This window comes from Heptranchias perlo, chromosome 23 (genome assembly GCF_035084215.1).
Source record: "Heptranchias perlo isolate sHepPer1 chromosome 23, sHepPer1.hap1, whole genome shotgun sequence".
NCBI lineage: Eukaryota > Metazoa > Chordata > Chondrichthyes > Hexanchiformes > Hexanchidae > Heptranchias > Heptranchias perlo.
In genome coordinates this window covers 7,131,182-7,157,814 of record NC_090347.1, presented here as the reverse complement: position 1 = coordinate 7,157,814, position 26,633 = coordinate 7,131,182, and the positions used below count along the sequence as shown (strand labels likewise).

The 26,633-nt window shown below is 42.1% G+C and overlaps 1 protein-coding gene across 12 annotated transcripts in view; it reads right to left on the bottom strand.

Moving 5' to 3' along the window:
- Positions 1-26,633, bottom strand: part of bptf (bromodomain PHD finger transcription factor) — a 130,085-nt gene that overhangs the window by 21,743 nt on the left and 81,709 nt on the right. For 5 of the 12 annotated variants that reach the window (XM_068003911.1, XM_068003900.1, XM_068003905.1 and 2 more), the window contains 11 exons: positions 25,631-25,759; positions 23,952-24,102; positions 21,785-21,908; positions 18,154-18,406; positions 17,039-17,203; positions 9,310-9,458; positions 7,229-7,364; positions 4,740-4,975; positions 3,568-3,793; positions 2,487-3,097; positions 927-1,012 (listed from right to left, as the gene is read on the bottom strand). In XM_068003911.1, coding sequence (XP_067860012.1) covers positions 927-1,012; positions 2,487-3,097; positions 3,568-3,793; positions 4,740-4,975; positions 7,229-7,364; positions 9,310-9,458; positions 17,039-17,203; positions 18,154-18,406; positions 21,785-21,908; positions 23,952-24,102; positions 25,631-25,759 — 2,266 coding nt within the window. The remainder of the gene's footprint in view (positions 1-926; positions 1,013-2,486; positions 3,098-3,567; positions 3,794-4,739; positions 4,976-7,228; positions 7,365-9,309; positions 9,459-17,038; positions 17,204-18,153; positions 18,407-21,784; positions 21,909-23,951; positions 24,103-25,630; positions 25,760-26,633) is intronic. The other 7 variants (XM_068003912.1, XM_068003913.1, XM_068003902.1 and 4 more) reach the window with 6 other exon arrangements.

Sequence of the window (26,633 nt, the reverse complement as noted above, 5' to 3'; positions counted from 1 at the left end):
TTTTATTTCATATAAACACTTTTGTTCTGCTTTATCTCACCTTTTTCTCACGGCAATCAAGAATTTGGCATTTACTTGCAACAAAAGAGAACGCTAAGCTCTTTTACATAAATTCTAAGAACCTGTTCCTCAATCCAAGTGTCTTTGCCAAATTCAACGGGATAGATTAGGAGGGAATGAAATGGGGAAGAGTATCCTTTGCTCAAAGTAGTTCATTTTATGGGAATAAAACAGATATGAGAATTTTCTTACCCACAGGGAGACCCAATTGAATCTAGCTGCCTGCTAGGCTGCACTAGTGATGTCAGCAATTGGTAGTCTCGATAGAAAACTAATAGTGAGGGCTGCAACTTTGGATTGAGTTAAGCCACTCTGGAGCTGCAGCATCTTGGGAAACCAGGTAATCTGCATTCCCTGCAATTGCACAGCTCCGCATCAGTTTTCAGGGTGGAGCAAAGTTGCAGCCCCCCAATGTTTTCTATGGAGCCAACATCTATCAGTGATGTCAGGGGCGGCCAAACAGAGAGGCAGGCTCGACTCAAGGATTTACTCGTGGGTAAGAAAAGTAAAGTTTTTACAAAAATGTTGTGCAAAATTTTCTTCAATTATTTTACTTTGTTTCAAACAGGGGAGTACAGGGAACAAAAATATTTCCTGTCCCCTTTAATCAACACTGACCAGCCAATCAATATTAATTTTACTAAACTAAATATATTTACTGTCTATACAGATTAAAATCAAACATCAATGATGTAATGCTTATTGCAACCCACAAACAAAAACATGGCAAAAAACAAATGTTCAAATTGTGAACATGGTACAGATGGCGATTCTAAATTGCACCGATAGGCACCCCTTGAATTCTTCAATTAGTTTACAGCCTCATAACCCCCTCCAAATACCCATTATTCTCTTGGTAAATATACCTCTGGTTTTCTTCCCGTTCAGCAGGTGACATCATCCTACTCTTCGCCTTTAAGTGCTCAATCACAGCATTCTGTTTCATTACCACCTTAATAACAAGAACAAACAGTTAACTTTGACAAAAAGTACAAAACATCTTCAAACTTCAATGACTGGTAGCAAACATTTAAATAATTCCCAAGTGATGGCAGCAACAAACACATAGTAAGCATGGGAAGTGTTTGATCTCTACTGTGTGGTGGTGGGGGTGGGTGGGGTAAGAGAAAAAGAGTGAATGAGCAAAGTTTGGGCACTTTGCTAAAAGAGAGGGAAGGGGAAAGAAAACAAGAACACACCAGGAAATTCAACCAGCACGACACTCACAGGCAGTGACAGCATAGGGTGACAGGCATGAGTTCTGGGGACAAACTTCTTGCTAACATCTGGAGCACTATATCAACTCATTCATTAGCACTACAGTATGGCAGAGGTACCTAGCTGATGTCATGCAAGTGACATTCAAGTCTACAGGGCAAAACAGTTCAGTGGGCATTCTTTACCACATAAGTTCAATGAAGGGGTCACTTCCAGGTGGCTACTTTTTAGTAAAATGCACTGTTCCACTAATTACACTGAGAGCCCCCCCATGAGTGGTTGGTTCAATTTATGACTTCATCTAGTAGGTTTGAACAGAGGAAGCACCACAAACTGATCATTTGACCATCAAGTTTAAACATTAGTTGCAAAAATCTTGTATGTTTTCAGTTTACAATTATAAATTAGTTTTAATTTCTTTCACAGGTTTCATTTGAAAACCTACAAATAGCATGACTGGGTGGACAGCCATTGTGCAGTGTAGTGACAGCCTGGGGAAACCTTCTCCTAGTGTGTCATTGGAGCCTGAATATTGCATGTGGTGGGAGAAGTAGACAAGAGGGAATATGCGTAAATTAAGTAAACTAGACTGATTCAAAACATCAAACTACATCAGAAGTATGCCCATCTGAACCGCTTTTAAAATGCAGTGTTATTTGACTATACCTAGATTCATAATGACCAATATACAGTCCATTTTCTTCCAATAATTTTCATTTAAAAAGCTCATTTCAGAGAGAGATGAAACACAAATTGGTAGGTTGCAGGTTTGTAATTGTGATTCTTTATAAGATGAATTCTTAGTGCTGGCCACACCAGAGGAAGGCAATGAGTGAAGGGAATGATCTTTCTAAAAAGGGCAAGTCATCCCATGCTGTTGCTGTGCACCTGCCAGTGCAAAGGTTGCAGCACAGGTGCTCTGGAGAGAAACTGAGAAAATAAACAAGGAACTAAATTTTGAACAGCTTTCTGCTAGGGTGGCAAGAATTCCTTATTTAAAGCAGGACTATATTGCTACATTTTTCTACTTATCTTGATTTACAAGTAATGGCAGCAATTCCCAGAAGCTTGGCTGCTACACACACAGATTATGAAGGAATGGCAGAATGCAATATTTCATAAGTGGCAATGCTAATGCGATGTGTAACCAAAACAAAACTTAAGGTATGCAGTAAATACATTTCATTCTCAACCAATACGGCTATTACCTGTTTCTGAATGATTTCGTTTTGGTTTGTGGTTTGAAGCATGTGCTCCCTCTTCGCCTCTATCTGCAGCTGTTTCTTCTGCTGCTGCTGTTCACGGATCTGCTGGATTCGCTGGAGTTGCTCCTGGACACTGGCTGCTTGCACACTGACCACATTTTGGATCTGCTGGGCTGCAGTCAGACCTGGCTGCTGAATCTGAACAGGGACCTGGAGTTTGATTTGTTGTTGAACCACACCCTGAGGGAGCTGAGGCAGTGTCTGGGTCTCAGCTGCCACCTGAGTCGGAACTTGGGTTTGAGGTTGAGGGGCTATTGTCTGAACTTGGGCTGGAGGTTGCTGGGCCTGCAGCTGAGGCCGAGGTGGAGACTGTACAGTTAGCTGATTCCCAGCCTGGACTGGTGGAGGAACTTGAACTTGTGGTTGAGCTTGTGTCTGGACAACAGGCTGTGTTTGTGCTGGCGCTGGCTGTATTTGGACAGGTTGTATGGAGGATGGTGGCTGAGAGGCAACTGAAGTCTGAACTGGAGAAGGCGGTGGAGGCTGAGGTGGTGATTGGATTGGGGTTTGTATTTGTTGTACCTGTGTTTGTACCTGTTTCTGTTCCGTTGCAGCTGCAGAACAAGATTAAACATAATATATACAGCATCTGACACAAATTACATACATAATTAGAAAGTAGGTGATTGGTAATTGATACATAATAGGCAATAAAACCAGCATTCCAATTATACAATAAACAGCAACATTATCTGTACAATGATTTGGAGAAGTTAATTTCTAGCAGTGAGTGAAATTATTCAATATGTTAGTAGATATTCATCTCACACAAATGTAATGAGGAGTTAGTATTCGAGCATCATTTTGGTGCTGAGGGATATGTTTTTATTGGACCTGTGCTGTCCATGATTAACAGTAATTTGCTGACTGGCTGCATTGTGAATAATAATGTGATAGATGGTGTAGTTTCAATAAAACATTTAGAAACTGACTTTTTGAGAACATATTACATCGGCATTTATTACCAAGCTACTTCATTTAGCTAAAATGTTGAAAATAAATGACACCAATAGAATTGCCTTACCTGGTGCTGCTGTTGTCGCAGCAGCTATTGTTGTTGCAGCAACTGATGCCGTTACTGTTGGCAGAGGTGTGAAGAGGAATCTCTGAATAGTTCCACTTGGCATGGCAGCCTGCATTAGCTGTTGTCCTGGTCCAGGAATTACTGATACTCCTTGGGGGATAAGCTGAAGCTGTCCAGTAGTTTGCCCCTGCCCTTGAATCACCACAGTTAATCCCTGACCTCCACTCTGCAACAAGAACGGCAGCATGATTACCAATTGAAACATTTTTGTCAGCATCAGCGTGTACCTGCATTTTTAGCAAAATAGCCTCTGTTTACTACTCTCCTCTGTATTTCTGTAGGAGGAATTACTAAGTGACAGCATGTGGACAATGACGAATTAATAAATATACAGCATAAACCAAGAAATTTAACCCCTCACACTACTGCCAAGTCCTGTGAGAACTTATGGGTTGGCTCCATTCTCGCGAAGAAACCTGACTGTCTCACTCAATCTAATGCTGTACATCGCTGCTTAAGAGTCACACTCTCCCAAACTTTGTGGCGTATGAGGCACATCAATTTTAATAGTGGGGTGACATTGAATATCAATATAAAAGCATTTGGTAAGTTCAAAATGTTACCGAAACACATCAATTTAGCATAGTGTAGTGAGATTTTGAAGAATTCTACTCTCAAAACAATACTTAAAAAAATATTACAACCGTTTTCTGTTAAAACTATTCTATTTCCAAAAAAAAATCTTTAAAACATGGAACGGTTCTAATGATTTGGAATCCGCAGGAACTTCAACTTACATTGCAATAATTCAAAGAGAACATGTTAAATGTTGGTGTTATGGAAAAGCTGCTACGGACTAAAGGAGTGGACAGTATTGAGGGGTGTAAGTGGACTGTTTATAGCTAGTCAAAATTTTGCAGTGGTTTTGGCCAACTGGATGTGTACAAGTGAGATAGACTGCTACAGTTGGGTGCAGCAGTTTCAAGTAAATTTAAAATATACACAATCAAATTTCCCTTCCAAACAGAAACCTTAAATAAGCTACTTGCCCTCTTGATTTATAGATATGTAAAAGTTAAGCTAGCAAATCAAGATTTTATTCTTTAAAAAATGTTTTTGCACTTCATATAGTGCAGTATTCCTAGTCATGTTGAAAACCACGCAACTCTTACCTGTCCTTGTGTGAGCTGGGTGAGCTGTGCCATCGTTAATCGGACCTGTCCCTGTTGTGGCCGCTGGGCTGCCTGCTGGCCTTGTGGCGTGGCAGCCCGACTTTGGATAGGTTGCATAGACGTACTTGGAGCGGTCACCATCTTCTGGGTTGAACTTTGAACCAAATTACCCGCACTTGACACAGTTGTTACTGGCTGTGCACGGATAATCTGAGTGACTACTTGTTGGTTTTGAGCTGGAACACAAGTAGAGCAGCAATGTTAATGCCCATTATGACTGGTTCAGTCAGTCCCTTGTTATAATCAACGTTCTGTTCCTCTGCTTCCAATATTGGAAGTAGTGTTATTCTAATAGTCCAAACTTTAGCAAATCTAGTTCAACTTTGAATTAATTTAAACGTAACAAATACCCATCCTTGGTTTACACAGTATGAAGAGTGCTGACAGCCCTTTGACAGATCCCATTATGAAGCTACATCAAAGAGAACAGGAAAGTGATTAAATACTTCGGAAAAAAAAAGGGGATTGGTGAAAGGACGAGGGAATTGAACGAAGTGGATAGCTCTTTTCATAGGCACGATGGGCCAAATGGCCTCCTTCTGCACTGTAAAATTCTATGATTCTAATGAGATGGTCAGAGTCTAGATTCCTACGTCCTTGTCACTGAACGAGGGCCTATAAAGCAAACAGGGCACACAAATGAGGAAAGTGGATAAAAGCTCATTCATATAAAACAAAACCATGCATTACAATTAGTACTTCAATCACCAGTGGGTTACGGGGTGGGGATTTAAAAAACCAGGGTTCCTGCTTTTAATCACTAACCAGTGACCCTTGAGGAAAATGCACAGTTACGAATATCAGAGGAGACAGATTGAGCTTGGCCAGGATGCACCCAAAAGCCAAACAGACACTGTCGAGGCTCATTAACGAAGATCGATCACTTGGGTGTGGTACTGGCAGCCAGTGCTCAGGGAACAATTCCTAAGTGATCAACTTCAGGTGAGATAAGAGTTTGGGGAGGCGGGGGAGGGGGGGGCATTTTGGCACTGTCTTTCATTTTTTAACACTCAATCACATTGCGAAATGCTAGGATAAGCATTTCTGTTCATTGTTTTTCTAGAAAACTGCCCCAAAGGTGATATTTAGCTTCGTTCTAAGAGGCGTGGACTGCAATGAACTCTCATCAGTCAACAGAATGAGCAATTGCAATTATCACACACACTTCAGTACCAGAGAACAGGCAATCTTTCCAGAAAATACATGTACATAGTTATAATATACTCCATTCCACACAGTAAGTGTATACGCATGCCTACTCAAACGTTGGTATAGACTTGCGCATCTAAACAAATTCTTGATATGGTATATGTATTGCTCTATTTACAATTACTGTTTAAGCAGTTCTCCCCCAACCACCACCCCCAGCCCGAGAGAGCTCAGCTGATAAGATTGCAAATCCAAATATCGGTCCTAACATGTTGGTACATTAAACCACTGCACCATAATGCGACTGACCAGAATTTAGTTTAGTTGACAAATCAGACATTTTTTAGTCATATAATTCTAATAAAAACTATTAGTCTTCAGTATTGTCACTCAGTGTTCAAAGTGGTGGTGAAGTTGCATCAGAATTATTGTTAGTCAACTGCTGTAAGGGGAAAAGTAATGGGAAGTATAGCATACTTACACCATCAAACACTCAACTAGCATATTAAATATGTGCACCTGAAAGATTAGATAAAACTAAGTAGATATATCTAACTGAAAATCTCGAATCTTGTGTATTTGCTGCAGAAAATTAAACATGCTAGTCCTCAAGTAACAAGGGCATAGGTTCATTGTTGCTGAGTCACTGAGCTCAGCCAGACTGGTGTGGAGTGGCATTACGTGGAAGCCAGATCAGCAGACGGAAACTTGGAGGGAGTCTCATCTCTGGATCGCTTGTGCCTAACTTAAGGGACATGGTTGCAGTCCTTGAAGCAAGTTGCCCACCTTCTGGAAACACATGGCCCAGACACACGAAGTGGGCTTCATGTTGAGCTGTCTACTTGGAATTTGCTACTTATGTTGAATCTATATTAATGTAATACAAGCATGCTCATAAACTTGTCAAGAACTTCAATCCGAGCTGTGATTTGCTCAAGAAAGCAACTTCTTGTGCTAATATTTTTAAAAGTATAAAAATTAAAATTTGTTTCTATTAATCTCTCGCTCCTTCATCCCAACTCCAACAAAATCTGAGCTGTTGGATTATGAAAACGAAGTCAAGCCCAGAAACACATGGAGCAGCAGGCTTGCTGGCACCTACAGGTGAAGCAGAACAGAGCCACAAGGCTGCAATATGAGTAACAGCAGTGTAAAATGAGAGAGAAGGCGACAAAACAAAAACAGAACAGATGATTGAGCCTGCATGATGGATGGGAAGCACTAATTGATCGGTTGATGTATCATACTGGCAATTTGAGAAGTATAAAATATGAACCTACTGGCTGGGAGTATACCTTGCTGTACCATCAAAGGTGTACGGATAATAGTTTTCCCAATGGCTGCTGTCTGTTGAAAAGGTGCTCTTATAACTGTAACACCAGGCCGTATCTGTGTCGCTCCTCCTGTTGTGAGAACCTGGCATAAAACATTGAAATATTGTAATTTGCAAATGGTAATGCCAAAGCACAGTATTACCAGAGCATGTGCACAAAAGAACTCTTCAGAATTCTTAAGAGCAATTGCCCAACAGAAGAAATCTTAAAACCAGCCAGCTCCCACCTAAACTGCTGAAATTCTTGAAAATTTGTTGATTCCAATAACTATTTGATTGTGACAGGACGAAAATGCTCCATGAACTGTATGTCTGAACTAAAGTGAAGCTGCCTGGGGGACATCCAAAAAGACATAAGGTTATATGCCACAGGAACCACCCTGGGAGACTTAAGAATTTATTTATGAATCCAATCAGTCGCACGGCATTTCAAGTTCTGTAATATAGGATTATAGTAGTCTGGGGAGGTGGAAAGTGCTCTCAGTTATAACATCCCAAATTTTCTTTGGGTGGAGGAGAGAAAAGGGGCGAAGTGCAGCAATAATAGGCAACCTGTGTAATCGGTACATCTACATGATTCCCAGGTTCTGTTGGAGGTGCGTGGTATATTAGACCTGCTGTAAATGCCCACAGCACCACTGCAACAAACACCGAATTGTAACCCCATTTAATACTGTAGACAAAGAAGCAGCTATATTATGAAGAAAATAAAGAATCCAGTCTTATCAGTGTCGAAGAGGCCAGCCTTGACGGATATGGTACAAAAGTGATCAGTACCAAAGCCTATCATCACTGATTTAAAGGGCTGTGATACTGGAGGGGAAATGATAAACGGAAACAATAGATGGCACTTTACTGGCTCGGAATTAAGAGACCGACCAAAAAAGATGAGTTTGATCCCTTAGAAAAAAAGAAAGGATGGATAGAGGTACTTTTTCTTCAAAGTACCTTCCTAATATATTTTCAGGAGCTACTGACATCCCAGAGTGGCTCCATTCATTCACACACTAGTCATTACTAGTCTAGCCTGGGAAAAGTTTCAGAGCTACCTGACTCTGGGAAAGCACATCACTAAGTATGTATGTAGTATAAACATTTTTATAGTTTCTAGTTTTGGCTTTTCCTTTAAACGCAGTCACAACGCTGAAGCGTTTAAAAACCAGCAGCAGCTACACATCCCCAGCCTAAATCGATACAAATGTTGAGGGATTTGGTCATTTGCCTCCGAGGTTACAGGCTTGAGAGATGAACTCTCTTACATAATTCAAACGTAATGATGCTGTGTGATGGTTCAGTTGTGTATGACTGACAACTCCTTTTTGGATTGAGTCGAAAGTTATCAAAATCCAGGAAGCCCCAGCGACTGTCTTCAGGCACATTTAAGCAAATTAAATTGTTCAAATCAGGGATACCCAATTTGGAACCTTCAACAATTAGATCAGACCTGTGTAACTCCCACACTGGTGAGAAATACAAGTATCACTTCGTAAATAAAACGTGAATTCAAAACGGGCAGTCGTTTGTCAGCCACAAAGCAATAACCATTATCCATTTGCATTAATGTCAATTTCAAAGTTGTGGTTATAGCATCTTAAGTGCTCCGTTTATTTCGGGCAGAAACAGCTGTGCTAACTAGTTTGTACCTTGTAAAGGTGCACTGAATGCAAGAACAAACTTACAGCACAGAAGGAGGCCATTCAGCTCATCATGCCCGTACATAAGTATGTAACACCTTGTTAATGTTCAATTACCTTTTGTGTATTCAAGCCCTTCTAATCCCCTCTAAGTGTTGTGGGGTTACAGTTTGTTAATTGACTGCAGTATGATTAAACCTGCAGATCTGGATGAAGCGACACAGAAGGAACATTCTTGTTGATTTTCTGAAATAGCGCTACCCCGTTATACCGGCCATCACGTATAGCAGGCAAATCGCGTTCACACGACTGCGCCCGCCATAAGCGGTGGGGACTGTATTTAAAACAAAACAGATTTACATGTTGTGCAATAATAGTAAGTAAGCATAAATACCTGTACCTGCTGAGTTGTAGTTGTACCCGGTGCATTCTGTCGGAGAGTTACAGTGGCGCCCCTTGGCTGGAATGAAGTAAAGGTTTGCTGGCTGGAAGTAGTGCCTGACGGAATGATTCCCAGAACTTTCTGCTGCACCTGAACTACACCTACAAAAAAAGGGAAAAAAATTCAATATACACCAATTACGATCACCACCTATGCAAATAACAATGGTATATCGTTAGTAAAACAGCTGCACACACAAAGTCCCTGGATTGTGTTCCTGGGAAAGGGATATTACAGAAACTGAAAATCATGATTGATGTCGACCTTTTAATCAACGTCTGTTGTTGGGAAGTTACTAGAATCTGCTATTTGGGACAGAGTGACTGAGCACTTGGTCAAATACGAACTGATCAGAGAGCCAGCATGGATTTGTAAAGGGTAACTTATGTCTAATTAACCTAGTTGAATTTTTTGAGAAGGTTACTAACGCGGTAGATAAAGGGAGCGTCCGTGGATGTTATTTATATGGACTTCCAGAAGGTATTCAATAAGGTTCCACTCAAGCGACTGTTAACAAAAATGAAAGTGCATAGAATTACAGGTAACCTATTGACATGGATAGGAATTTGGTTAGAGGTTGGAACGAGCGAGAGAAGGGATAACGGGTATGTATTCCAATTGGCAGGATGTGCCCAGTGGTGACCGCCAGGGATTTGTACTGGAACCTCAGCTTTTCACTATATTTATCAATCAGTTGGATGAAGGAATAGAGCACCGTATATCCAAGTTTGCTGATGACACCACGTTAGATGGCACAGTAAGCAGTGTAAATGGGAGAAGTTGCAAAGGGACATTGAGGAATTAAATGAGTGGGCAAAACTGTGGCAGATGGAGTTCAAAGTGGGTGTGTAAGGCCAACCACTTTGGACCCAAGATAGATCAGAGCTTTTTCTAAATGCTAAGCAGCTAGGAACTGTGGAAGGAGCAGGAGAGACACTTAGGGGTCTATGTACAGAAATCACAAAGCTAGTGGACAGGTACATAAAATAATTAAAAAGGCCAATGGAATGTTAACTTCCACCCTCCTTGAGATAAAGCTATGTTACAATTGTATAACGCTCTGGTTAGATCGCATCTGGAGTACTGCATTCAGTTTTGGCCACCGCACCTCAGGAAGGATATGTTGGCTTGGACGGGGTGCAGTGCAGATTCACCAGAATGATACCGGGGCTTAAAGGGTTAAATTATGAGGCCATGTTGCATAGACTAGGCTTGTATTCCCTTGAGTAAAGGAGATTAAGGGGTGATCTAATTGAGGTGTTTAAGATGATTAAAGGATTTAATAGGATGGATAAAGAGAAACTATTTCCTCTGGTGTGGGAGTCCAGAACAAGGGGGAATAACCTTAAAATTAGAGCTAGGCCATTCAGGGGTGATGTCAAGAAACACTTCTTCACACAAAGGGTAGTGGTAATCTGGAACACTCTCCTTCAAAAAGCTGTTGAGGCTAGGGGTCAATTCAAAAATTCAAAAGATAGATAGATTTTGTTAGGTAAGGTATTAAGGGATATGGAGCAAAGGCAGGTAAATGGAGTTGAGGTACAGATCAGCCATTTCTAATTGAATGGTAGTACAAGCTCGAGGATGAATGGCCGACTCCTGTTCCAATCTAACGTTTTTCTTCCAGAAAGCTTTGTAATGGCCAAATTATGGAGAACGAAGCAAGCCACTACAACGCTGGAAGCTCTGCCGGCATTATACTCCAGGGGTCCCACTGACAAGTCCAGTTTCTGGTACCTGGACCAGAGAATTCTGATCATCTGTTCCACAATGTTCCTGGTAGCAGCCAAGGCCTCACTGAACCCATTTTCTGCCTCTGCCCTTGGATTGTAAATAGGTGTCATCAGCTGAGGCTGAAGCAGGTTCCCCTAGTTTCGTATCAGCCACTGTGTCACATTTCTGTAGCTGAGTAGTGCAGGTATCCTGGAATGCTCGAGAAAAATCATGGCTACTCTCCAGGTAGCATGCACTGACATGCATAACGAGGTGCTAGCACCACTCGCTAACCAGACATTCAGGGGATTAATTCTTTTCCTGTTCATGAAGTTGATGGAGCATCAATGGCACATTGCGTTTGTCAGCATCCAGCCACTTGGAAGAAGTTGATGGCTTTCTCTCTGCTTTGCTGTGACCGTGTGGAACTGAAGTATGCCTGAACAGGGCATTCATGACGTGTTTAATGCAGCGATGAACTGACTGATGTGACTACCGTCACCAGAGGCTGCCTCGAAGCATCTGAACGCATAAACGTTCTGTTGTCACCTTCACAGCTACAGACAAAGCAGTGCCTCTGGTGCAAAGAGGCTGCAAGTCAGGTTCCAACAGCTGGCAGGGAGGAAATGCAACCTTCTCAGACACTGCCTATAGGAAAAATCCAGATAGATCCTTCATGACCTCTACACTAGAAAAATCCAGCCTCAGGGTTCTGAATGTTGAATGAAATATGGATACAGAATACTGGTGCACCACACTGTACTGCAATGATCCACTTTGTGTGGTTTCAAAAGGTTCACTGCTCTTCAGAAACAAGCCTGCAAGTACAAATGCAGTTGTACTGCACCAATTGCTTTTACACCAGTATGATGTTGAGAGCGGTGCCATCAGGCAGCACTTATGTTCAACGGAGAGCAAGCTCGACATGCGCACGCTTAATGCACAAGCAGAGCTCTGCTCATGTGCTAGTGAGCCAAATTTTCCACCGGCTCTTCCCTTTTATAAAAAGGAGCCCAAGCAATCAGCTGGAATGCCACTGACCTTCCAAACTTTAAAAATGAAATGTAACAAGTTGGCTTTGCATCTCTTGCTGCAGTGAAAGCATTTTGCAGTGATGCTGAACGTGTTATACAAATGTAATTAGTAGCATGTGTAAACTCCTGGAGTTTGTACCCAAAAATACATAGTGAGTACTAATACTAAGTCTGTACCAGCAGCCTAATATCATAGGTCCATGTTAACACCAATGCAGTGTCAATCCAGAGTCATGAGCTCAAATCCTGGCACGGCAGCTGGGGAATTTAAATTCAGTTAATTAAATTTTAAAAATCTGGAATTAAAATACTAGTATCAGTAATGGTGGCCATGAAACTACCGGATTGTCGTTAAAAACCCATCTGGTTCACAAATGTCCTTTAGGGAAGGAAACCTGCCGTCCTTACCTGGCTTATATGTGACTCCAGACCCACAGCAATGTGGTTGATTCTGAATTGCCCTCTGAAATGGCCGAGCAAGCCACTCAGTTGTAAAATCTCGCTTAAAAAAAGTCACAAAAAGAATAAACCGGACAGACCACCTGGCATCGGACACGACAAAGGCAAACCTAGCCCAGTCGACCCTGCAAAGTCCTCCTCACGAACAACTGGGGACTTGTGCCAAAATTGGGAGAGCTGTCCCACAGACTAGTCAAGCAACAGCCTGACATAGCCATACTCACAGAATCATACCTTTCAGCCAACGTCCCAGACTCTTCCATCACCATCCCTGGGTATGTCCTGTCCCACCGGTAGGACAGACCCACCAGAGGTGGCGGTACAGTGATATACAGTCAGGAGGGAATGGCCCTGGGAGTCCTCAACATTGACTCTGGACCCCACGAAATCTCATGGCATCAGGTCAAACATGGGCAAGGAAACCTCCTGCTGATTACTACCTACCGCCCTCCCTCAGCTGATGAATCAGTCCTCCTCCATGTTGAGCACCACTTGGAGGAAGCACTGAGGGTAGCAAGGGCACAGAATGTACTCGGTGGGGGACTTCAATGTCCATCACCAAGAGTGGCTCGGTAGCACCACTACTGACTGAGCTGGCCGAGTCCTGAAGGACATAGCTGCCAGATTGGGCCTGCGGCAGGTGGTGAGCGAGCCAACATGAGGGAAAAACTTACTTGACCTCGTCCTCACCAATCTACCCGTTGCAAATGCATCTGTCCATGACAGCATCAGTAGGAGTGACCACCGCACAGTCCTTGTGGAGACGAAGTCCTGTCTTCGCACTGCGGACACCATCCAACGTGTTGTGTGCCACTGTGCTAAATGAGATAGATTCAGAACCAATCTAGCAGCTCAAAACTGGGCTTCCAGTTCTTCATCCCTCCTTTCCTGGCTCAACATCCATTTTCCATTTGCTTATTCTTTATAATGGAGTCAGTGCTGGGACCACTGCTTTTCTTGATATACATTAATGACTTGGACTTGGGTGCACAGGGCACAATTTCAAAATTTGCAGATGACACAAAACTTGGAAGGGTAGTAAACAGTGAGGAGGATAGTGATAGACTTCAAGAGGATATAACAGGCTGGTGGAATGGGCGGACACGTGGCAGATGACATTTAACACAGAAAAATGTGAAGTTATATATATATATATAAAAACTAGAGGGCACAACTCAAAGGGGTACAGGAACAGAGAGATCTGGGGGTATATATGCACAAATCATTGAAGGTTTAGCAAGGTGGCAGGGTAGATTGAGAAAGTGGTTAAAAAAGCATACGGGATCCTGGGCTTTATAAATAGAGGCATAGAGTACAAAAGTATGTAAGTCATGGTGAAACTTTATAAGACACTGGTTTGGCCACAACCCAAGTATTGTGTCCAGTTCTGGGCACCGCACTTTAGGAAAGATGTGAAGGCCTTAGAGAGGGTGCAGAAGAGATTTACTGGAATGATTCCAGGGATGAGGGACTTTAGTTACGTGAATAGACTGGAGAAGCTGGGGCTGTTCTCCTTGGAACAGAGACGGTTGCGAGGAGATTTGATAGAGGTATTCAAAATTCTGAAGGGTCTAGACAGAGTAGATAGAGAGAAACTGTTCCCATTGGCGGAAGGGTCAAGAACCAGTGGACATAGGTTTAAGATGATTGGCCAAAGAACCAAAGGTGACATGAGGAAAAACCTTTTTTACACAGCGAGTGATTAGGATCTGGAATGCACTGCCCGAGGGGGAGGTGGAGGCAAATTCAATCATGGCCTTCAAAAGGGAACTGGATAAGTACTTGAAAGGAAAAAATTTGCAAGGTACTGGGATAGGACGGGGGAGTTGGACAAGCTGGATTGCTCTTGCACAGAGCCGGCACGGACTCGATGGGCCAAATGGCCTCCTTCCGTGCTTTAACCTTTCTATCCATGAGGCACTGTGGGCCTTCAGCTGCAGCAGAATTGTATTCCAGCACAATCTGTAACCTCCTGGCCTAGCATATTCCTCACTCTACCATTAACAACAAGCCAGGGGATCAACCCTGGTTCAATGAGGAGTGTAGAAGCGCATGCAAGGAGCAGCACCAGGCGTGCCTAAAAATGAGGTGCCAACCTGGTGAAGCTACAACTCAGGACTATATGCATGCTAAACAGCAGAAGCAACATGCTACAGACAGAGCTAAGCGATTCCACAACCAACGGATCAGATCAAAGCTCTGCTGTCCTGCCACATCCAGTCGTGAATGGTGGTGGACAATTAAACAACTAACGGGAAGAGGAGGCTTTGTAAACATCACCATCCTCAATGATGGCGGAGTCCAGCACGTGAGTACAAAAGACAAGGCTGAAGCGTTTGCAACCTTCTTCAGCCAGAAGAGCCGAGTGGATGATCCATCTCAGCCTCCTCCCGATATCCCCACCATTACACAAGCCAGTCTTCAGCCAATTCTATTCACTCCACGTGATATCAAGAAATGGCTGAGTGCACTGGACACAGCAAAGGCTATGGGCCCCGACAACATCCCGGCTGCAGTGCTGAAGACTTGTGCTCCAGAACTAGCTGCGCCTCTAGTCAAGCTGTTCCAGTACATCTACAACACTGGCATCTACCCGACAATGTGGAAAATTGCCCAGATATGTCCTGTCCACAAAAAGCAGGACAAATCCAATCCGGCCAATTGCCGCCCCATCAGTCTACTCTCAATCACCAGCAAACTGATGGAAGGTGTCGTCGACAGTGCTATCAAGTGGCACTTACTCACCGATGCTCAGTTTGGGTTCCACCAGGACCACTCGGCTCCAGACCTCATTACAGCCTTGGTCCAAACATGGACAAAAGAGCTGAATTCCAGAGGTGAGAGTGACTGCCCTTGACATCAAGGCAGCATTTGACCGAGTGTGGCACCAAGGAGCCCTAGTAAAATTGAAGTCAATGGGAATCAGGGGGAAAACTCTCCAGTGGCTGGAGTCATACCTAGCACAAAGGAAGATGGTAGTGGTTGTTGGAGGCCAATCATCTCAGCCCAAGGACATTGCTGCAGGAGTTCCTCAGGGCAGTGTCCTTGGCCCAACCATCTTCAGCTGCTTCATCATAAGGTCAGAAATGGGGATGTTCGCTGATGATTGCACAGTGTTCAGTTCCATTCGCAACCCCTCAAATAACGAAGCAGTCCGAGACCGCATGCAGCAAGACCTGGACAACATCCAGGCTTGGGCTCATAAGTGGCAAGTAACATTTGCGCCAGACAAGTGCCAGGCAATGACCATCTGCAACAAGAGAGAGTCTAACCACCTCCCCTTGACATTCAATGGCATTACCATCGCCGAATCCCCCACCATCAACATCCTGGGGGTCACCATTGACAAGAAACCTGACTAGACCAGCCATATAAATACTGTGGCTACGAGAGCAGGTCAGAGGCTGGGTATTCTGCAGCGAGTGACTCACCCCCTGACTCCCCAAAGCCTTTCTACCATCTACAAGGCACAAGTCAGGAGCGTGATGGAATACTCTCCACTTGCCTGGATGAGTGCAGCTCCAACAACACTCAAGCAGCTCAACATCATCCAGGACAAAGCAGCCCGCTTGATTGGTACCCCATCCACCACCCTAAACATTCACTCCCTTCACCACCGGCGCACTGTGGCTGCAGTGTGTCCCATCCACAGGATTCACTGCAGCAACTCGCCAAGGCTTCTTCGACAGCACCTCCCAAACCCATGACCTCTACCACCTCGAAGGACAAGGGCAGCAGGCACATGGGAACACCACCACCTGCACATTCCCCTCCAAGTCACACACCATCCCGACTTGGAAATATATCGCCGTTCCTTCATCGTCGCTGGGTCAAAATCCTGGAACTCCCTTCCAAACAGCACTGTAGGAGAACCTTCACCACACGGACTGCAGCGGTTCAAGAAGGTGGCTTACCACCACCTTCTCAAGGGGAATTAGGGATGGGCAATAAATGTCGGCCTCGCCAGCGACGCCCACATCCCATGAACGAATAAAAAACACAAGGCTAATTTTATGGTATCTTGTGTGCATTGCTTAGAAATTCTGGATTTTCAATCACTAGTTGCAAGATGCATTAATGCATTGCACTGGAGACTTAAACTCAAGTTTGAAATACACTGTCTGGCAACATTCAAATGGAGGTTCTCTCTCCCTTCTTCTGCCAGAGTGGGACTGCCAATCTTTGGTAAGGAAAGATAGCAGAGTTACCACTACAAGTCACACTTCAGTCCACCCCACCACTTGCTGCTGCCAGAGGTCACAGAGAAATCAGCAGTTTTTCACATCCAAAGTTCAGTGTATAAAGTTAAAAACGAGGAGAAAAATGGAAAGAACACAATGAATATAATTTTACACAGACACATTTAAAAAAAACATTGGAGCCATAGTTATATTCCAGCAGACACTGGTGCACACTTTAAACCATACAGGTCTCTCCAAAACACAAATTACAAAATAATATCCACTCCACCCTACCTCCTTGAGTGGTTGGCACGTTGACTGTGAGGATTTTGCTGTTTGCGGGGAGTGGAAGTTTGGCTGTTATCACCTTGCCCGTCATGGTTACTGGACTGCCTGTGATCTGGAACGTCTGACCCGTGGTGGCAATGGTTGTACCTGTGGTGGCAACTGTGCTGGTGACTAGCAGAAAATGGACAGCGAGAGAAATAAAGAACACTTAGGCTTTCAGGACTTTGTTCGCCTTCTGAGACTTACTCGTGAACAGGTATCAAATGAGGAGAGGAGCCAGTTATTGAACTTTCATATTATTAAATCAGAACTCAGCTGGTATTAAAATTCTGATAAAATTAGATTAAAATTAAACAAATGGGCAAGGCATTTACTGAAAAAGCGTGTTTGCATGAGACTAACACCTATCGAGTGGCTGAACAAAGAAATGGGTTAGTATTAAAATAGCTTTTTAATCTATTTACCCACTGACCAATCTCCTACAAAAATCAAGTACTTATTTTAAACCAGGACTTTTAAAAAAAAAGTTATCCAGTAAGCAAAGTTGCATGCATTTTCCAGGTCTTCTCATTCCCAAACAATAAGGCCAATACATTCTTCATATATAAAAGAACAGGAATAAGCAAGGTGTAACTTTTCAATATCAAACTACTACAAAAAATTCTAATATCCTGTATCCTTTTGAGGGTGCAACCTGGGGGGGCTGTCTACGCTGCAGCTGCCCTTCATGCAAACAAAGTTCACTGGATGGTGATCAAGCGTTGGAATTCTGTCCAATTTTCCCCTCAGCCCCGTGACAGAGGCCAATTGTATGGCCCTCAACATCATGCCACCATGAGATCAGCTAAACTGGGTCTGTGTGGCTCAGTACCACACAGCGCCACTGTACTAACTGAAGTCATTAGCCCGAACACAACAAAAATATTTCACATTTTAAAAAATGAAGTTATCAGATTTTCCTCCTCATTTCAGTGAAGAACCACCTGGCTTCTGTTCGACCCCTCTGCTGGGTGGCACTACTGACATTCAGAACTCAGTGCGCATGCAATCACACTCAGGATCACATTGCTTTATCACTCACTCTCGAATACCAGTGGCTCTGCATCCACGGAGATACATACCTGGCCCAGTCTGGCCCTGTTTGATCCAGGTAGCAAAACTCTGCTGAAAATTCTTGTTTGGCTGGAATGTCACTGTAGTTGGTGAACCCACTTTAGTGGTAAATACCACCTTTGTTCCTGGGGTGACCTGTCCTGCCAATGAGCCTACCAGTAACTTCTGGGGAGTGGAAATAGTGGTAGCAGTACCGCTGGTTGTAGAGGCAGTGCCAGTGGAATTAGGCGTGGCAGATAGTTTTTGTTGCTCAAGACGCTTCTGTTAAGGTACAATAAAAGTTACAATGGGTTTTTACACAGCACCACCACAAATATTTTCAGAACATAAAAATGAAACATGATGCATGGCAATATTCCCGTCCCCAGGTGTAGAATACATATACAAATGAGACATTCCAATGTTCCCATTCTCTCCTCTTTAGCCCTTTGTGGAAATGAATCCCATACTTTTGCACATATGGATTATTGAACATTAAATTGCAATGTCATTATCAACACTATTCTTATGATGGGCATTCATAATATTTCCAAACAATCTTATGGGCATGAAAACGGAACAGCCAGCTTTATTGTTTTGATATTCATAAACCAATGCATGGTACAAATCAGATAACCAATTAAGCAAATGATTTATGGTATGCGGTTACTGAAAAACTTATGACATTCTATGTTTACTTGAGATAAACTTATGACATTCTATGTTTACTTGAGATAAAAAATGCCTTAATTTTAAGTGGCATTAAAAACAAAAATACTAAAACCATTGGTGGAGGTAGTAACTGCGATATCAGCATTTGAGAACTGTCTGGAAAGATATAATGGGAGATACTGCAACTGTATTTTTGTTCATTAAATGATAGAAGTTAAATAAGTTTGCTTTCAACAAAGAAAGAACCAGTTATTTTGCAGCTAGTGTGATTGCACAGTTGGGTGCTAAAATAATGGAGGATTTCAATGCGCAGCATAATCTGATGACAATCTGGTGTCAATGTCAATGTTATGCAACTGGCTAATAATTATAAAAACTACCCACATTCACCACTTTTTTTTATTGCAATTGAAGTCAATTAGACAGCATGCTCGGTAAAGCAAGAGTCTCCCCTTTTATAATATGCACAAGGTACATTTCCCTTGAAAACTCAGCCAGATAAAACCCAACGTCACTTCACCGCAAATGGTGCAGCACAACAGATCAGTTTAAACTGCCAGAAAAAAAAAATTGGCACCGTAAGTGCCAAGCATGTACGTTATAATGAATAGGCTGAACTGCATTCAAGAGAAGAACATCATGGGGTCCAAACGTTGCTGATAAACAACCACAATGCTCAAGTGGTTTCTTATGTCACCTGGATCTCTCACCACCTTGTAACACATTAAACATCTTACCCTACACGTCCTCCACTTGAAGTCATGTCTTTTTGCTGAATCAATATTTTTGAAGGAATAAACGTTTCAGGCAATTTTATTGTAAAATTAACTGAACATTTTATGAATGGACCTTAAAAAAGGTATGGTAGCATAGTGGTTATGTAACTGGACTAGCAATCCGGAGGCCTGGACTAACAATCTGGAGACAGGAGTTCAAATCCCACCATGGCAGCTGGGGAATTTAAATTGAGTTAATTTTTTTAAAATCTGGAATAAAAAGCTAGTATCAGTAACAGTGACCATGAAACTACCGGATTGTCATAAAAACCCATCTGGTTCACTAATGTCCTTGAGGGAAGGAAACCTGCCGTCCTTACCCGGTCTGGCCTATATGTGACTCTCGACCCACAGCAATGTGCCCTCTGGTTCGCTAGGCCATTTCAGTCAGGCAAGGCGGCGGCTCACCACCACCCTCTCAAGGGCAATTAGGGATGGGCTATAAATGCTGGCCTTGCCAGCGATGCCCACATGAATGAATAAAAAAAAAGTAAATTTCAAAATTCAAATGGTAGTGCCATGGCGCAGACCATTTGTGCATAAAGACGGCCAGTGATTTATCACACGAGTTTCTGATTTCAGCCAAGGCACTAGAGCAGGAGGAACAATGGAAGAAGTAGTGGGGGGGTGGGTGGAAAAAAAAGTCACCTCTTTCTATTCTTCTGCAACTTTTAAAGACCAAATTAAGATAGAAATCCAGTGGAGCAGCATTTTACCCATCCCATTGGCCCTGAGCAGTGTACAATTTATGAGACCAAATATAAATTATTTGGCGTGTAACAGAACTACAAGAGGGACTAAGGTTTATTGAGTCCAGTGTCACAACTTTCCATGCTGGGTTTTGATATGGTATTGGATGAGTAACCTCTGGGTTACTCATCCAATACCATATCCACAGTACAACTCTGCCCATGCATTGTAAGGTAACAACACTATATCCTGCGTCAAACCCACCCCAAACCTGAACTGTAGTGCTCAACCACTTTTGCTGGTTGTAAAAGTGAGAAACGTCTCCCATCAGCTTGAGGACTACAATTGCCAACAAAAAAAAGGGGTGCAAATTAGACTTACTGTGCTTATCAATTCTGCTTTTGTAATCTGTATTTTTACATATAGTTTATAGTGCAGGAAGATACAAGATGTTGTGAATGGTCTTATTCCTGAGTTTGCTTTTAAAAAAAAATCAGCACAAAGATCTTGAAAAAAGCTAGACTGGAAAATTGCCAAAAGCATCAGAACAAGAAACAGGTTAAACCAATGAACAGGGATCTGTCCAGTGTACATGAGGGTCTAAATGAGTAAACTTAACAAAAAATGATCACAGTACTAAGGGGGCATCCCCTTATGCAAGAATTTAGTCAACTGCTTTGCTTATTTTCAGAGACGTTATCACTGCATCATATTTACCAAGAAATGCATTGGTGGTTCGTTCTGATGGAAACCATACAAGACTCTTCTCCCTTCAGACAACAGATTTGCACAATATTTCAGAAATGTACCACCCCTGTGATCATGGTAGTATTAAAGCTTCTTTAGGAAACAACATCTTAACTTTGGTATCAATTGGTAACTATGCTTAAAAAGCACACAAGCCACTGGATAAATCCCTAAATTCATTATGGGAGGAGGGAACAGTCTACTCATAATGTTCATAAAAAGACTTGATATAATAAAAATGATCTCAACGCATTAACAGACCAAAGCCAAAAGGAATTTTTGTTTAAAATATTTTAACACTTCTCTACATAACCACAGAACAGCGTTCATTGAGAACATGGGTGACCTACTGTTGGGACACTGACTAGATCACTTTGGCAGAAGGTATATAATCACAACATTGGCAGTCAATTTTTCTACAGTTTCTTCAGGCGAGGCATCTTGCCTCCAAGCTGTCAGTCCCCCAAGAACCCTGACAGGAGACTGGGAACTACACAGGGATATCGGGAGGGCTTGATAGCTTTCTTACCATGACAGGTCACGGGATGCAAGCGCACTAATGCTGTACACCAGCAGCACTAACAAGCTCAAATATTTTACAGCAGTATCATAAAAACGTTAACATCTATACAAGAACCATCCGAGCATTCAAACAGTAGACTAGCTATATCGCCCTCCTACAGTCTGAAAAATTAACCAATATGCATTCCTTTAATAAGTTAAATACAGTGCACTTTAATGACAGGTGGGACTAGGAAACTTCATGCCTTCCCACCTGTTGAGCAGCCAAGCGCTGCTGCTTAAGCTGGGCCTCCAGTTGGGCCTTGAACTCTTCGGACTTCTTCTGCTCACTAACCTTTGCTTGCTGCTCAGCAGCCTGTGCCTTCTCCTTTTCCACCCTGGAATAGACCAAAAAAAGTGGTGATTTTATACAAAAAAAGAAATCAGCCAAATGCTAGGTTAGGCATTTTATTTTTCATTTGTTTAGGTTCTCAGTTTGCTGATTTTCTCCAAAAATAAAGGTACGTTCATGAAACGAATTTGAAAAATGCCATTTTAGCATTTATTAATACCAATTAGAAACAAAGAAAGGAGGCGTCAGCATACTGTCCCTCTCACCTCTGGTGTTTGAATGCAGCCAGACTGAAAGGATCCAATTTAAAAAAAGGTGAGGAATGTTAGTGCTGGTGAATGGAGCTCTTCCCATTTCAGTCACTGTCAGCATCAAGCACTTCCAAATCAAGTATGGCAAAGCTAAATGCAGAGAAAAGCTCGCCGTACTACTCTTGAGACATTTTTTCACTTTTCTGACAGCATAGGCAAATGCAGCTGTGGTCTGAGCGACACTGCCACTAAGTGCAGTTATATGCCTTTGTGAGACTGGATTGAGACTGAACAAGCTCAGTTCACAAGGAATCCTTACAACCAGCGAACAGAGGAAATTTCCATCCCATCAGTCGGGGCTGGATTTGAATTCAGTACTCGAGGTAAAAGGCCAGTGTCAAATTCACTACGCCACCCTGTTCCCTAAATCCAATTCTTAACAGTCTCAAGTCCATAGCACAGGCCTGCGCATAAGCACTAAAAGGCATATCACTAGGGTCATGGATGGTATGAGAAATGGGGGTGTAAAGAAAATATTTCATATTGATGTTCTTTTGAAGCTCAGGTAATGCACATTGTTTGCACAGAATAGGGGGAGCTGCATTTGCCTGTACTGTACGTAACTTAGTAGTACCCAATGCTGACACTGCATGCCCAAGTTGAAAAATAGTCCATTCCCACCTCAGACATCCATGAATGGGAGAGAAAAAAAAAATCATTGTTTGCAGGTACCAGCTTGCAATCTTCAAAGTACATTCATACTTACCAAGTACTTTTATTAATTTCTCTACCCAATTTACCTACACACATCTTTGGATACATGTGCCCATTTCCTCAAAACAAGCACTTCAATTTTCACACACTTATGAAGAGGTTCTGTTACCCACAAAGACAGGGGTATTTTTACCTTCCAATTGTGAATTGCACCATTCATGCTTACAATCTCTGTCACTTATACCACACAAACTGATGGGTAGCACAAACTGTTTTCTTCCCTAATACTGCGATGATATAAATGAAACCGCAGACTGAAAAAGTATCCTTTATTCACGTTCCCATCAAGTCAAAGAGACCTGAGACCCAAGACAATGTATCCTTTAGAGAGCCATTACTTCCGTGCAGTTTTAAAAAATGTACCCAAATTAGATTGACATCCTTTTGATGTCTTCCTAAAAGTTACTGTAACATGTATTGGTCACTCTAGTATCAAAAAATAAATCACACTTGCCTCATGTCAAACTTTTCCAAATTCTGCACAGGTTGAAATTTCTTCCCTCCCCGTTTACAGGTTATAAATGTTGACATTAAGCTATTCAGCCGAAACTTATGTACCAGATTCTACAGTAAAGCGAGTAGGTGTCCAAGCTATGATTTCTGAAATATTTTATAATAGAAACATTTCTTTTTTGTTCGCAAGAAACCAGCATCATGGAATTGAAACACCAGTTTGGAACACCTACTGTAATTACAAAAGCATTTTACGCTAAAGCTTTACTTCAAATGAAATTTTACATTTTTCAACATTATTAAGAGGCTTATGAAGCATAAGTTTAGGACTTCAAGTTAAAACTTGGAAGTTAAACTTCCAACTTCGTTTTAGATTCATCTTACACACTAATTAAATACACATACAAGCAAATCCAAAGTAGGGCAATAAAATGTGCCTATAGTGCCAGTTTCCTCACAAACATTCCAACTACTCACCATAGCAACATAAAATTTAATAATTTTACAGCATAATGAAAATAAGCTACATTCTACTGGAGACATGTCAGCTGCTCAGATTGTTCTGTATTTTTAAACAGAATAAGCCTAGACGTGGACGAAGTCTGCTCTACCTCTCTGCAAAACTGCGAATTTCCCACAAATCCAGTTCTTCCTCTGGGACCCAGGTCTCAATTATAACAGGACCAGTCTGCTTTGGGGCCTCAATCTTCTTTGGCCGTAAAGCACTAGATCGAAGACCTTTTCGCTGTGGTGTTGGAGTTTCTTTAAAATGAGGAGGAAAAAAGGACAAAAATCAATGATCTGTTAACCAATTAGTAACTTTTATTTATGCTAAAATCGCATCAACCGTTACAACTTGCCCAATCTTCATCATCACTTATAATTGCTCTTTTTCTGCTTCCAACCTGTCCCTTAAGCCAAGCGACCAAGGCATCGACATGGAGAAGCATTGGCAGCAATAATTCTCCACCAACAGCTGACAGATAATGTCCTCTCCAAGTTGGAATAAGTCTCACCATCACTCACCCAGGCCCCAAGTAAAGCACCCCAAAAGCACAAGAAGCACTAGTGATAGCGAAGAGCTACCAAAATGCACTGAATAGAGACAGCAATGATTAAAATATCAAGGTTATGATTCAAAAAATTTGGTTGCCACAAGCATGGTAGCCCTGCAGTACACCGATATGCCAGCTGTGTTGGTTTGGATCCAAGGTATCCTAGTTATTTTGTAGAGCACTGCAGAAATTCACTATGGAAGGCGAAATTTACTATGCAAGGAGAGACACCTGTGTCCTTACTGAAAAGGGTAAATAGGGCAGTGGGGAAAGATTTAAACTAGTTAAGGGGGCGGGAGGGGAAAATCCACACAAGGTAAAACATGCGAGAAAAAGTCCAACAGGACATGTAGTAGTAGCCATTAGAGAGATCTGGCTACAAGCAGGACATGATTTGGAGCCAAATATTCATGGCTTTGGATCTTTAGAAAGGACAGGGAAACTGGGAAAGGAGGGGGAGCAACAATATTGATAAGAGACACAATTACAGCAGTAGAAAGAAGAGATTTCAGTAAGGCTGATCAAGCAGTGAAAACAATACGGGTACAGTTAAGGAACAGCAAAGGATGCAAGACACTCGTAGGATGCTCGCTTGGATGTGCACTTGAAGTGCCGCAACCTACAAGGCTACGGACCAAAAGCTGGAAAGTGGGATGGATGGCTCTTTTACAGCCGGCACAGACACAATGGGCCAAATGGTTTCCTTCTGTGCCGTAAATTTCTATGATTCTAGCAGCTGTCCACAGACCTCTTGGTAGTAATGATGTAGTTGGGGGTGGGGGGAAGAATGTATGAACATGGAGATTAGGGAATCATGTAGCATAAACAATGTGGTTATAATGGGAGATTTTAATTTTCACAGACTGGGAGAAGCAGAACAGCTCAAGTAGTAAAAGTAATTAATTTCTATAATGCATTCAGGACAGTTTTCTCGAATATGTTCTAGAACGGACAAGAAAACAGGCCATACTAGATTTAGTGATGAGTAACAAATCAGAATTTGTTAACAATTTGACAGTAAGGGAACATCTTGCATATAGTGACCGTAATATGACTGATATTTGGTTTGAGAATCACCCTTTTCCCTCAAACCTATGTGTTAAATTTAAGTAAAGCAAACTTCGAAGGGATGAAAAATGAGTTTTCGCACTAAAATTAAACCAAAACCAGCAACATCTTCACAGGCAGAATATCCTACATTCAAATTAAAAATTTGTGTCCAAGCTGAACTCTACCTTTAGGAGTTTCAGGAACACCAATAGGACAGATAATTTTCCGAATGCAGTATTCAGAACGGATTCCATACGGACCAACATCTCTTCGCTTGATAATTTCAGTAGTAGTAATATCAGTTTCTGTAGTTTCTGCAAAGTTATAATATGGGTGAGTTGATGCTTAATTTTACCTTACATCTTTACATTTTAATCCTTACACAAAATGTGTTAAAAACATTTTCTGTACTATATTTATGCTTTTGTGCAATTAGCTTGGTCATTAAAAATGCCAAAAATGATCTGAATGAGATATGGATAAATAAATTCAGGTCCCCTACCTGCTTTTTCCCCCTTCCTCTTGGGGTATAGTATGATGGGCAATGCCAACCCTCGGATACCTCATTCTATGGCCAATACTCATGTATCAACCTAGTCTGTGAATTTTGCTCGGCTGCTGGACCACGGAAGCCCCAGTAGACATTCATATATGCACACTTAGTGATGGGTATTAATTTCATAATGACCAGGAGCTACTCACTATCTCCCCCCTCCAAGCCAAGGATGCATGTTGCACCCTGATTACTGTCCCACCTGAGAAGATTTGGTGCAGACTTGACATTGAATCTGGGCTCTTCCTGATTTGTACAGTTCTGTACCTCACCATGTGGTGCATTTGATCACTGAGGCAGCATGAAATCAGGCTGTTCTTGAATAATAACAAACACCATTTGCAATTATTGTAAAGTCTTGATTTTCTCAATTTCTAAGTTTACTCTACTTATGAGAATCTCAATGTGCAGAAATAGCTAGTGTGAAAATGAATATTTGTCCTCATCACAATCAATAAAAAAATAGAACTACTCTATAAATCATACTGGCACCTATTCCCAAAATATGCATTGGAACTACAACGTATAGTCTTACGGGTACCCAATTATACCCAGAGGCTTGAAACTGCCTTCTGGTCAGAAGTGCCAAGCCGGTTTATTTAAACTATAGAATCAAGCAGCAGCAATAATCTACA